The following is a 13,838-nucleotide window of genomic DNA, read 5'->3' as shown; positions in this document are numbered from 1 at the left end:
AAAACTTCAAACAACTTTTGAGAAAAAGGATTGATGTAAACGAGTTAAAACTACTGATTTAGTACTTTTGTATATTCGGATTGCTTCAATAGTCAAATAAGTTTACTAACAGAAACTTAAACTAAAGGGATGGAGAAAGATCAGACTCACTTTAAGGTGTTAGAATCCGTAGACACAAACTCATTGTCTTTGCTTTCCTCCAATACCAGCTCAAATACAAACAGCAACACCAATAATAAATTAAGTATTATAGCTAGTGATATTTCCACGGGGTCTATGCTTTCCAGGCCCGTAACTCCTCCCGTAATCCAGGATAACGAAAACAATTCCATGTTGCAGTGGCAATTTGAAAAGAAAGAATTTATCTTTGACAGTAATAGCACACCTTCCAAACAGACAAGACCAGCGCAGAGGAATTCCCCCTATCAAAACCAAAATCAAAATCATAATCAACAGTTGTTGAATGTAAGAAAGCGACGCTCACAACTAATTGGTGCCAAACCCAAAGTTCCATCAAAACTGTACCAATCCGTTTCCAAATTAGATCTAATTGATGATAAAAATTTCACCTCTTTGCCAATCGCACCACCATGCAATACCGAAATGAATGAAGACGACAGTGACAATAATGAATATATAAACAATAAAAAACGACCCAGGTTAAATCCCATGAATGAACTACGAGTACATAGCAACAAACGTAACAGGTATGTCAGTTATGGGCCAATCTTGGATACAAAAAACTTTGAGCTAGCGGAAAGTCTCTCTCAGGATACACAACCACTGGTCTTGGTTGAAGATTACATACCCTATACCCAAAGTAAATCAACAAAAAAAATGGTATCTATTTCAGATTTGAAATCGAAACTGAATAAAAGAAGAGATAATCACATTCCATTAAGAGTAAAAAATTCATATCCGGAAATTAATAAGGATTCAAATAGAAATAGTCTTGAGCCAAACTCATTGACGCTAATACCCCATATTCTGAAAAATACAGAGGAAAATATCGATGGAAATAACAATCCCCTGAATTTTATCAAAGAAGAAAGTGAAATGAGTAATATATCCATACCAACTTCAATTGAGAAAATGGTGGTTAATCTATTCAGTATCCCTTCTTCAACTAAAAGTTACGATGACCTCTATTTGTCGGAATTGAATGTTCATTCTCAACTGAGAAAATGTGTCATCTGCGAGAAAGCTTTATATGAAATCAGCTCAAAGCTCTTGAATTCAGGGCATTACAAAGAAATTGTTTGTGAGCAATGCACGGTTAAATATGAAGAAGCAGCAAAATTTTTTGAAAATTGCGAGTTCGAATCCTCTATGGATGATTCAAATCTAAGCAGCGGGACATTTAGTGATCTCGAGAATTCAGCAGAATCATTCCATTTATCGACAGATGCTCCAATAAAAATCGGTAGAGACAGAGAAGATAATAAGATGAACTACAGAAAGGAAAATTCAAAGAAAAAGGACAGTTTCTCCAGAGAACTTATAGAACGATTACAAGTGCAGTTACTGGAAAACGATTTGGCAAGTAAAAATCATCCTAATAAAGAGGTAATGGGTTCAAAGTCAATGGCTTGGTTCTTGGAAGCCAGAAGGAAATTGAAATGGAAGTGGAGAATAAACGGCTTACTACCGCACTTTTTGCGGGGCCAAAATAACGATCGTTTAAATTTTCAATCTTAAAGGCACATTCATAACAGATGACGAAAAGTAACTGGGGTCCCTTGTACTGCTTGAAAAGCAACTGCAATCGATATATATGCGTAAAAGCTTGTGACTAAGTAATAGTAGTAACGGGTAAAATATTCTATAAAGAGGAGACATAAAAGGAAAGTGGGAGAAATCAAACAATATTATATATATACTATATATATATATATATATATATATATATACATGCTTCTTTGCTCATACTGCTTAATCCAAATTCAAGTCTTCTTCTAGGCTTTCATTGGAGAAAGCGATTAAAGAAGTGACCGCCATCAAGTGGTCTTCTTCCTGTTTCAATCCGCTTATAGTTAAGCAAGCATATGGGTAGTCACTTTTTTCGGATTGAATTAAGACAGCACCACCATGAAAAGCATATTCCTTTGAATCTAAGAAGAATTTTTCTTCAGGTAGTTTGTCTCCTTTTTTGCAACCCATGTAGAAGCTCGAATGTCCGAATCGAATCGCTGTCTTTCTCTTCCTTTGGATCCAAAAATCATTATCCAACGCACTACCGCCGTACGTTACTGTACGAAATAAGCAATGTCCATTTGGTAAGGAGATATCAATTGCAACCGCTTTCTCTGGAAAGTTCTCCTTGACCGCGTTTCTCACGTAATTTCCTAGATCGAAGGCATCTTGACATGTGAAAGTAGACAACAAGCAACGTTTTTCCATATCTTCTAACTCCTCTAATGGAACCGTGCGAGAAGTTAACCTTCCCAATAATTTTTTATCTAAAACGACCATTTTAATTTCCTCTGCGAATTTTCTTATTATGTCCGACTATTATATGTGAGTTCGACTTAACTCGTTTCTTTTTTTTCTAAAATGCAAAGAATAGTCCCTATTTTAGATATTTACGTATATATATATGTTGGTTTATATGGCATGGACATTTTTTGAAGGAATAGTGTCCCCTGAAGCGGGATTAAGAATTATTTTAATTCCACCGGAGATAAGAACCAGCAAATAAGGACCGAAATCAAGAGAAATTTCTAGCGCTATTTGTATAGTGATGTACCTACCAGAACGGGAGCCAGCCAATATACATCTTGCTCAAATTCTCTTCCGATGTTGATTCTTGAATCAATGTCTCCGTCTGACCAGCAACACTCAAAACTAACCCATCTTGCGGATCTATACCACGGATCTTGTTTCTCAAAACTTTCAGGGCTTTTTGTATCGAGTGGTCCATGTTTCTGTCGTACATGATTGTTTCAATCACATTCATCAATGCTATTTCATTTTTTCTCATTAGAGCCAATGTGACTTCACTAGATTTCTTGAATGTTCCCTCCGTTCCAATAATGCCTAATGCATCCAGTAAATTTGGCGTCAATCTAAATGGGACAATTTCTGGAACAGGTAATCTCTTCCCTTTTTCAAATAAACAGTCAAAATCAACATGGAGAACTTTACCCGTCTGTATATCCAGCAGGATATTTTCACAATGCCTATCACCTAAACCTAATATATGTCCCACCATGGCCATGACGGCATAAGATCTGGCGTAAGTATTTCTAGCAGCAAACCAATTAATCGGGTCTGGAAAGTTTTCTAAAAACCATTGATATAATATCGGAGGGAACTTTTCCACTTGCTCCATATAAAAATCTAGTTTCCCATCTGCTGCAGTGTGCTGCCATCTATCATGTAAATTTTTTAAACTATACTTTATTTTTAGACTTTCATACTTTGTCGAAAGGATTGATCTTACAGTAACAACGTTAGGTACCATTTCCAATATGCCACAATCCTCTCGAAGGGACAGCACAGAGTAGATGTTTATGCCTAGATTTCTTTTTCTTGAAGCTATGTCTTTACTCAGAAGAAAATCCATTGTTGTTGCGAATTGCATATATTGGTTATCTTGTCGAACATCTTCCTTCTTACACATTATTCCATAAATATTGCCATCTGATCCTATTATGTTTAATTGCTTAGGTTTCTTTAGTGACGAAAATACCTTATAAGATGATCCAAACCTAATTATAGTAACGACTGTCCTAAATGGTTGGTAGCCCCTCATTGAGTCAGACTCGATAGGGGAAATAATATCTAAATTCTGTCTTACTGGAACCGCCATTGCGGATGGAGCCAAATTCATATTAAATTTAAAGTCTTTTTCTAAAGATTTACCTGCTCTACTTGTAACACTCTTGACATCTTGCAAGCAAACCCGAGTTAATGCTTTCGTTAAATCTAATGCAGTAGAAACCAAGTCCTGGGGATTTTGCGAATGTTGTCTATACTTTTCTAGAATATGTTTCCCACGAAGAACTCTCTTCGGAGAATTAGAATTGACAAGAGCAGAAATATACCACAAAATGTGAGATGGATATTCAACAGCCAAACTTAAAAGTATATGCATTATTATTTGGGCCGATGACTGATGAGAATGTAGTAATCTAGACAATAACTGAGTCAAAACGAAGTACCAAATATATGTGGGACAATGTTGCAATGCCTCTTCAACATGACTACATATATCTTCTGTTGCTTTACTCAACATTTCCTTTCTGTTTCCGGAACCTTCAGAAATTGATGCGGCAGCAATATCTAGCCAAAACGTGACTACCTTTGGTAAATTTTCTCTCACCTTGGCTGTGTTCTTTTCAAATGCCAATAGAAAGTAAGATATTGCCCTATATTCGAAACGGCCATTAGTAATGTAACCCTCTGCTTTTTTCCGTTCAAGTAACCTACTATAGTATAACCCAATAGAGTAATAGGGTTCGTCCCATTTGGAATCAATCTGAAAGATATCCTGATACTGTTTGATAATTTGCTCAGACGCCGAATTGTTCGAAAGGTCTAACCATTCGGTAAACTTTAGTAGTACGGCAGCACGATCACGAGAGTTAACCGAAGAATCTTCTTGATATTTTTCATGTATTTCTTGTACTATTTTTAGAGCTCTATCATTCTCACCTTGCTTCCATAGTATTTCAGCAAACTCCAACTCTGCCTGAGGCAACTTCTTCTCTAAGCAATACATCAGTGATTCCGAAGCTATGTCTAATCTAGAGTTGTTTCTCGCCAATTGGGCTAAGGTGAAAAATGTTCTCCCTAAGTCTGCACTTGCTTGTTCATTCAATTTCAATTGGTCAAATGACTTTCTCATTGATAATATGTAATGATTGGGTACAAAGTCAGCTCCGATACGTTCCATTCGGTAATCAAGTATCGTAGTGTTGGTTTTGCATTCAAATTTATCTTTGGCAGAAGACAGTAAACTGAGGTCATATAGACTGTGTAATTTCATCAATAAATTTTGTTTCTTCAACAACGTCGTCTCTTTAGACGCTGTTATGAAATTTGTTCCAACAAGTCTAAAGGAATTGTGGATGAACTTTTGAGTTCTCAATGGCTCGTCATTAGAGATGGCAATCAAGGCTTTGGCAATGTTATACTGTAAAAGCACCTCTCTATCATCAATACTCCTTAAGCTCTCTATTTGTTCTACCCAATTTTTCAAAGTGTGGATGTTACCTTCCAGGTTTGCAGCTTCAAGGCCTATGCTATACCATTCCTTTACCTCTGGAGCTAATGAAATTTTATCATCTGCAGAATGAGAGGAAAAGCTTGAAAGTATTTGAGAATATAGTTGATGATCATACATAGACTTTAGCATCCTGGTAGTAGTTTTGGGTTCATCTGAAAATTTACCGAGTACGTTAAAGCAATCTTGCGCAAGTTTCCAATTTTCTGAATATTGTAACTCTTCGATTTTGGAAACTAAGTTCCCTGTGGCAAAAGTTCTCAACACACCATCGAGGGAGTCAATATCGCCGATTTCTTCATATGTAATTTGCAAATTTTTCAGTAGTTGTTCACTTTGATTCTTATCACGAGGGTTTTTTCGATAACACTGTTCAAGGTATAGAGAGGATCTTTCGAATGAATCCGTCTCTAAGGAGCGTTGAGCTAATAAATCTGAAGGTGTAGCTTGTAGAAACTTTTCTATCCTCGAAAGCATATCGACTGTTTTTGTATCCTTTATGATAAAAGTGCCATGTAACTTACTATAATTTTGCTTGAATTGGGTTGCCCATTTTTTGCAATACTCGAAAACCCTAAAAATTGATTCATAGCACATTCTCAAAGAATCCACTTGCAAGTTATTCATCCCTTCCAGATTACATGTAAATATGCTGTCAAATTCAATGATGATTCCGCTTAAGATGTCTGCGTATGGAGTTTCTTTTTCCGCCTTAATGATAACATCAAGAGAAATATAAGGAAGCAAAAAATTTGATAGTGAGCCATCGTCCTCTCTAATTAAAGAAGAAAACACATGCAGGGGGTGATTTTCTGTTGTGCCTGTTTTTAATAAATCTAATGTGAATCTTTTCACCCAGATTTTATATCCTTCCTTGAAGTTATTGGAAGGATACTTCAGCGGCACATACTCCTTCCAAGATTGTGCGAGATACAAGGAAGATATGAGCGGATAAATTGTGGTCTTTGAGATAGAATTGAACTTTTCCCATAGTTTAGCCTCATTTGGGTATAACTCCTTTTGGTTGATATTCCATGATTCTGAGCTTAGACCACAGTATTTCAATGATTCCTGAATAACAAGAGCAACGAACAACTGCTTGCTAGGATTCTCACTTTGCCAAAATGCAGGAACCAGAATATCGTTGATCACCCATATTAAAAATTTTATTGTTTGAAAACTATCATTAAGGTCGTAAACTTCGTTTTCCGAATAAGTACTTCTTTTAAATTCATGCTTTGTAACGTCCAAAACACCAATCATACTAATGCATTTTGCGCATTTCTCACATAATTTCATGTCTAAATTTCTAAACTTATGAGAGGTATCTAGTAAAGCACCCAGAACCAAAGTTATATCGGACGTATGGCCAACCTTTTTCGATGAAAAATCAATAGACCTCTCTGTTTGCTTTCTTCTCAGATAAACCTCTATGTCATCCAAATTCTGATTTATGACATATTTGTTACTGCTCTTTAAATTATCAGCAAATATGGATATAAGGTCTGTAGTGCTCCTTATTTTATTCACCATTCTTGCGAATTGACCATCACGAGCTAAAATCCCCAATTCAGGCTTGCCTACTAGAGCTAGTGTAGTGTACGGTTTCAATTTCAGAATCAAATCGGATTTTTCTTTGATTAGGGTATCCAGTATACTATATACTATATTTCGAAGCTTTCCATTGAATTCGGTCCATTTTTGAAGTATAAATGCTACTAAGCTATCTATAACAGTAGATAGCTCTTCATCATTTAAATGGCGAACCAACAAATGCCAACATCTGAATGCCTCATATCGAACTTCACTAAGTCCAAGTCCCGTTTGCAAACAAATGCTAATTTGGGCTAACGCAGAAATTATGGATTTTTTTGGTGCATATATGATAAGGAAGGAAATACCATTGATAACCCTTAATTTTTCGTAATAAGTGGTGCGACCTTCAACATCGTGTATATCACTCGAAAATACCTGAAAAATACCTAAAATATTGTCTTGTAACTTCTTTTGAAAAGTTCGTTCCTGATCATCTGTCCAATTATTCATAGTTTTGTATTTCGAGCCATGTCTTTTGTCTTTTTCAAAGTTAGTGATTAAAAACCGCAAAGAGCACAAAATCATGTTCGCATTTTCTCTGTCGCTTGCATCTTTGGTAACGCTATTTTTGTAGAGCTTTGTTATTTCAGCCAATGTTTTGTAATCAGGAAGGTAGGCTGTAATATATCGTTTGTCAAAAGTGGGAGCCCTGTTAAGGAAAAGAGTTTCCAATATATCTAGAGAAAAAAGCCCATGTTTCACCAGCGCCACCGCAAATATCTGCCTACTGTTTTTTTTCAACAAAGTCACTTTCAATTGGTTAATTAAACTAGCCTCGCCATCACACATAATTTTGGCAATTTCACTTAGAACATCGCTTTTGTACTGAATAATAGCATAAGGGATGATATATCTCTGGAAAATGTCAAGAATAGTTTTAGAGGAGTAGCCCAATAATTCGATTAGATTTTGGAATCCAACTTTTTTTTCCACAAGATTTTTTCCCAATTGTCTTAGTAAAACAGGCAAAATTGGTGATAATAATTGATAAGGTGTTTTCTTTAAAATTTTGGCCATGTTTTTTATTTGAAAAGTCATCATTATTCGAAGACTGTAATCATCGGAATTAAAAATGTCGATCAGTTTCAAAAGTAGGGTGTCAAACACGTCATTGGAAGTCGTTAATGTCAATTGTGTCCAAGCAATAACTAAGTTTTCTCTTACGACTGGTGATTTTTGAGACTGTAAAAATTTTATGAGCGTAGCGGTATGTTCATCCTCCGAATTATGTGAGTCAGATATATTGAGCAGAGGAACAATTCTGCTACTCAATAAACGTAGATATCTATTAGTATTCATGAAGCATTTTTGAACTACTTCAAAAGTCTTGCTAATTTGATCATTCTCATCCGTAAGCTTTGGTGGTTGAAAGTGAGAGAAAATTCTTTGCAGGGAAAGTAAGATGCCGCTTAGTAGAGATTCACTAAATTTTTCCACGTTAGGGTGAGATAGGAAGTTTGAATGGAGCATTTTGAAGACTTCTGATTTATTCGCGGCTTCTGGTCTATCCGAATATATTCGTTCAAACGGATTCCCAGTTTTCTCAACATCGCATAAATGACAAACGTACCAGTCATTCATATTCCTTGTAGAATTCGGAAGATTGTTCGAAAACTTTTGTGATTCCAAACACGCTAGCCGTCCGAGAACTACAGTCCATGATGTCAGCTTCGTTATGTTATTTGTCTTAAAACATGTTTGAATGGATACTGACGTTTCGTTTAGAATTAATTTAAAATCGTTTTTAGTTCTCTGAAAGAAACCAGGACTTAATTGGTTTAGGCGGTATTGGAGTAACGTTTCCTTTTGTGTACTTTTGAACTTCTTTAGTATTAATAATCTTAGTTTTTCTAGTTGTTTATATCGATCATCAAATGGGGAAGTAACATTTTTCATATTCAAGTCCTGTTCCGGCTGGTAAGTCCAAATTTTATATCTATTGTTGTACTTCAAAGCTTCAACAGGCAAGGACCTTATTTTTAAATCGAAATGAACAATTGAGAGAGCTTTATTGGTCAATTGAGTAAATGGGAAAACTTCGCTCTGCGAAAAATCTGCCCATTGATCAATGGGAAAGTGCTCTATGAAGCATTTTGAGAAATCATTGGAAATACAGAGAGAATAAAGTCGTAAAATCGCTTTTGCCATTGTGGGATCATTATCTAGGAGCCCACATTTGCTATCCAAAAAGCGATGTATAGTAGTCAAAGCGAATTTCAGTTGTTCACTACTAACTAGTGTTGGTGCGCTCAGGGTAGTGGTTATTGTTCTGTTGCAAACATAATTCGCAATCAGTGAAACGTATTTGAGTTGAAGTTCGGCATATTCTAATGTTGATATTTGGCAGGAATCAAATACATAAAGAACGATTCTTATTAGACGTTGGAAATTCAGGTCAAATTTGGTGAACCCTAAAGAAGAATCCAAGAACGCTATGGAGTTCCCAAAAGTATCATACTCGGAGGTGAACCAGTATAAAAGGACGTATAAACCTCTTAACGTGTCATAGAACATGGCGAGTTCCGTGTTACCCAAAAGGACATCTGTCAAAGCTTGTTCGTGAAAATTCATGACATTTTCTAAATGTGCAGCAAGCTGCAATTTAACGGCCTTTCCATAGTACTGTACACAATCCTTGCACCAGCTGCCCAGCTTTCTCCTCACAAACCATATCCTATGATGGTTATCATAATTCAAAACGGATATGCCAAGAAAGTCGTCTATCAGCCTTTGTATTTGGAGTTTCCCATCAGCATCCTTCATGACTAGTAGAAAGGGATTATACTTCAACAGAAGGGCGAGGGCAGAAACAGACTTGGCAAAAATTGTATCATATTTCATTATATTATTCCTTCTTTGGTCCTTCAAGTTCCTTATGAGGGTATTCAGGATCTTTAAACTTTTGGCGTACTCCTGAGAAGAGGGTGGGTCCGGAGGCACTCTTTTGACCTGCACTCCCGAGCCCGCGCCAGAGTTTAGGTCTTTTATGGCCAGTATGAGCTCGTCAAGGTATTTGACGTGTGATTCCATGCAGTCCTGTACGTCCTTGCGCAGTATGTATTATCGGTATTATCGTTGTTGCTGTTTCCGCTTTGCTTTGTCTTTATTGATCATTTATCGGTATTATCGTTGTTGCTGTTTCCGCTTTGCTTTGTCTTTATTGATCATCTCTTTCTTTACTTAAAAACTGTCCGTCGGCGGGTATTTTTTTCTATTTCTCTAATTTTAAGCGTGAATTCCACATATTTGATTTACAGGAAAAGAGAAGACGAAATACATTTGAAGGATATTCAATATATAGATTTACTTATATTCTAATGCTTGTTGGTGAAGATTATGGCTCACACCTATTGTTTTGTTTTCATTTTTTTCCATTTTTTTGGTTCGTTTTTTTTGCTTGCTTGTGTGTTTTCTTTATAAAAATAAGTACAGAGTGTACATCATACGATGTTGCGAGCCCGAAAGAGCAATGCTTCGAGAACAGCGGTAATGGAGCTCTAGGATATTTGCGGAGGAATCTGCATATCGTTCGAAATCGATTGCGTTTGCTGCTGTTGTTGTTGCTGCTGTTGTTGTTGTTGCTGAGCAGCAGCAGTGGCTGCCCTCAGTTCCGCCTCGTAGTTTAGCGGTCTTTTGAACAGCAGAATGTGCGGTTCTGGCGCATGGCACTCGTAGTGTTCCCATCCCAGAGACTGGGTAATGCCCAGACCTCTCCATTCGTCTTCCGTCAAAATACGCAGGGTCCCCACTTCCGAATTGAAGTAATCGGAAGGAATGACCTTGAGCATAGCCTTTGGAAGCATCACGTGCCGGTATTCATAATTATCGTCCGAGTACCGCGGAGAGTAGTGTATGGAGTCCTGGAACTCTAGCACGCGAGCTCTCTCCTGCTCAGTAAGTTTTCTGCCCTGAAAAGCGTGATAGTGGTGGTACATAGCGCTGTAGGACGGAGATAAGTGAGTGTCTGTCTGATTGTATCCAACGTTGCCAGCAGTCCCAAGAACTCCTACAACAAAGCTGAAATATATACAACAGATGTGCACTCCACTACCGCCCGCTGTCCTCTCATGCACTGAGCTCCAGTCACTATTTATCCCATATCACGAGACGAAGAAAATCACCTGACCCATATATCTTGTTACCCGTCTTGAAAATCCTAGAACGGAGCCCACGGGCTCTAGAGCCGTTTCACCCGAAAAGTTGCCGCACGCTCATTCTGCCGAGAGTGCGCAAAAAAAAGAAATAAACAATGAAAAATCAGAACCTGAAATAGCACATAGTGATTTTCCATATCGAAACAAAATGTCTTCACACGCTATGTGAAACAAAGAAAGCGCTAGTTTTGAAAAGACAGTGATCCTGTTCGCAAGCCTCATAGAAACTATTGCGTGTGTGAAATTGTGTGTGTGGAATTGTGCGGGCGTTCCTCTTCTTCTTTTATACATATAATTTATATATATACAAACGGTCCAGTTTGCATATGCATAGTAACGTCTTTGTCGGTGTCAAACCAGGGTTTAATTATAAACAGCACAGCAAAAGCTCACGTTTCCTAGAAAATGTCTCTACGCCGGGACTGTCGAGCAACTACGATTATGTTTTGCTCCCTATAACGACGCCCAGGTATAAGGAGATAGTTGGGCAGGTTTTTAAAGAGTTCCAGAACCAGTCCAAGCAGAATTGGCAACCGCTTCGGGTCCCCGAACCCCAGTTGCAGGATATCTGTATTCCCCCGTTCAACATCAACAAGCTAGACAACGACGACACGCCGTCTTACATAGGGCTGTTGTCCTCTTGGCTGGAGTTGGAAAGTCGTGATCCGTCTGTAAGAGATCTTGGCCTAAAGGTCCTTCTGAACGAATGTAAATATGCAAGGTTTGTCGGGATCAATAAGCTGATATTGGCGCCTCCACGCGACCTGTCCAATCTGCAATTGTATGGGCAGATGATTTATAGACTTTTACAAAAACCAATCATCTTCACCGCGCCTGCGCTGACCATATCAATCTCATTGCCGCTTTATGAAGACAGCGATCCGCTGGCAACTTGGGAACTGTGGAATACCGTTCGGAAATTATGCGAGTATCATTCATCATTGACTATCTCTTTGGCCTTGCCGAGAAGTAGGACACCTTCTTATGTGCTGAATAGATGGTTGGCCGAGCCCGTTTCGTGTCTTCTAGTGTCTTCATCCATCTTTGCCAGTAACCAGTACGCCTACCCAGTTCTACACAAATTCAACCAAAATTTGATTTTGAAATTTCAAAATATCAATGGGGATTCACAAATCTTGGGTAATGAACTATGTGTGATACTACATGGGATGGAGAAATACGCTGACGATGTTAAGGGTGGGGAATCGGCTTATTTGGAGTATATCAACTATTTATTGAAAAAGGGCGATAAGATCTTGAACTCCAATGGTAATCGTCAATTTATGCTTCAAGAACAGTCCAGGATAATGCCGCCTTTAAAGCCCCATTCAGATACTTTATTGAATTCCACATATTTGACTTTTGAAAAAGACTTGGTGAAATACGACCTTTACGAATCTGCCATATCAGAAGCGCTCCAAGACGTCTCCTCCCAAGAGAGTTTCAAGAGACCAATAGTGATCTTAGTGGCTGGTGCGGGTAGAGGGCCCCTAGTGGACCGAACTTTTAAAATGATATCAATGCTATTTACGGAAAGTGAAGTATCCCTAATTGCCCTTGAGAAGAACCCACAGGCATACCTATATTTGCAAAAGAGGAACTTCGATTGCTGGGATAACAAAGTGAAATTGATCAAAGAGGATATGACTAAGTGGCAAATCGATGAGCCACCAGAGAAACGTATACAGGTAGATATATGCATAAGTGAATTGCTGGGCTCATTTGGTTGTAACGAACTATCACCCGAGTGTCTCTGGTCCATCGAAAAATACCACTCCCATAAGGACACTATCTTCATACCAAGATCATACTCCTCTTATATAGCACCTATATTTTCGCCACTATTCTACCAAAAGCTCCTACAAACAAACCGCTCCTTGGAAGCGCCTTGGGTGGTCCATAAGGTTCCATATTGCATACTATCCTCCAAGATAAATGAAGTTTGGAAGTTCGAGCATCCGATTTGCGAAAACTATGTTGGCCAAGACGAAGATGATTGTGACACTATCAAATTTTCGCACAGCTCACTCAATGAATTTAAGATAAAGCACCGCGGCGAAGTCCATGGATTCGTCGGTTTTTTTACAGCAAACCTGTACAACAATATATTTTTGTCAACTTTGCCCGATGACAGCATGGTCCGGTTGAAATCCAGCGAAGAAACGTCAATGCATGCCAGACAAAATGAGAATTTACAACTAATCAAAAAGTGTCATCATACCTCAAATATGACCTCATGGTCCCCGATAATTTTTCCTTTAAAGCAACCGTTATCCTTCATAGACGATTCCGAACTTTCTGTGTTGATGTCACGAATACACTCGGACACAGAACAAAAGATCTGGTACGAATGGTCTTTAGAGAGTTTCATATATCTCATGTTATCGAACTACGGTTCAGCGGCTGCCGCTACAAACATGACCATTCCCAGGTCCATGGCTGCAGATGACACTAAAATTCTAGGCCGTAACTACCATCTTTCAACAACGACCAATCAAAAACTGGATAATCAAATTGATCTTGATCAAGACATCGAAAACGAAGAAGAACAAGGGTTCTTGTCCAATCTGGAGACCGGTTGGCAAAGTGTACAAGATATTCACGGGCTCAGCGAAACCGCCGGGCCAAGTCAATTGAGCTCTATCAACAGACCCATGTTTGATCTCAAGTCGAGCAGGGCGCTCGATTCTGCTAATGGATTACCAAGACACGAAGATGTCGAGGAAGATGCCCCAGAAGTTCATGTCAGAGTTAAGACTGGTGTCTCTACTTTACACAACGTTGGCGGCAGAGCCTTCTCCCTACAATTGTGATATCTGCACTTTCTATAATTTATACTGTCGCGACAATTAACTATATCC

General features: G+C 38.2%; 5 protein-coding genes across 5 annotated transcripts; 2 read left to right on the top strand and 3 right to left on the bottom strand.

Annotated features, from left to right (window-relative positions):
- Nucleotides 1-129: 129 nt before the first annotated feature.
- SKDI02G2490 (uncharacterized protein) lies at nt 130-1,698 on the top strand (the record flags this gene model as incomplete). Its single annotated transcript, XM_056229359.1, has 1 exon — nt 130-1,698. One exon carries the CDS (start codon nt 130-132, stop codon nt 1,696-1,698), a length of 1,569 nt encoding a protein of 522 aa, XP_056086127.1.
- Nucleotides 1,699-1,932: 234 nt separating this feature from the next.
- SKDI02G2480 (uncharacterized protein) lies at nt 1,933-2,472 on the bottom strand (the record flags this gene model as incomplete). The annotated part of the gene is made up of 1 exon (XM_056229348.1): nt 1,933-2,472. One exon carries the CDS (start codon nt 2,470-2,472, stop codon nt 1,933-1,935), a length of 540 nt encoding a protein of 179 aa, XP_056086126.1.
- Nucleotides 2,473-2,746: 274 nt separating this feature from the next.
- MEC1 (protein kinase MEC1) lies at nt 2,747-9,853 on the bottom strand (the record flags this gene model as incomplete). The annotated part of the gene is made up of 1 exon (XM_056229337.1): nt 2,747-9,853. One exon carries the CDS (start codon nt 9,851-9,853, stop codon nt 2,747-2,749), a length of 7,107 nt encoding a protein of 2,368 aa, XP_056086125.1.
- A 467-nt stretch (nt 9,854-10,320) lies between these two features.
- CKS1 (cyclin-dependent protein kinase regulatory subunit CKS1) lies at nt 10,321-10,758 on the bottom strand (the record flags this gene model as incomplete). The annotated part of the gene is made up of 1 exon (XM_056229326.1): nt 10,321-10,758. The coding sequence occupies one exon, from the start codon at nt 10,756-10,758 to the stop codon at nt 10,321-10,323; it is 438 nt and encodes a 145-aa protein (XP_056086124.1).
- A 545-nt stretch (nt 10,759-11,303) lies between these two features.
- On the top strand, nt 11,304-13,790 carry HSL7 (protein arginine N-methyltransferase; the record flags this gene model as incomplete). Its single annotated transcript, XM_056229315.1, has 1 exon — nt 11,304-13,790. One exon carries the CDS (start codon nt 11,304-11,306, stop codon nt 13,788-13,790), a length of 2,487 nt encoding a protein of 828 aa, XP_056086123.1.
- Nucleotides 13,791-13,838: the final 48 nt, after the last annotated feature.

The sequence above is a fragment of the Saccharomyces kudriavzevii genome (genome assembly GCF_947243775.1).
Source record: "Saccharomyces kudriavzevii IFO 1802 strain IFO1802 genome assembly, chromosome: 2".
In the NCBI taxonomy this organism is placed as follows: domain Eukaryota; kingdom Fungi; phylum Ascomycota; class Saccharomycetes; order Saccharomycetales; family Saccharomycetaceae; genus Saccharomyces; species Saccharomyces kudriavzevii.
The sequence above is the reverse complement of the archived record's forward strand: the minus strand, read 5'-3'. Positions and strand labels throughout refer to the sequence as shown.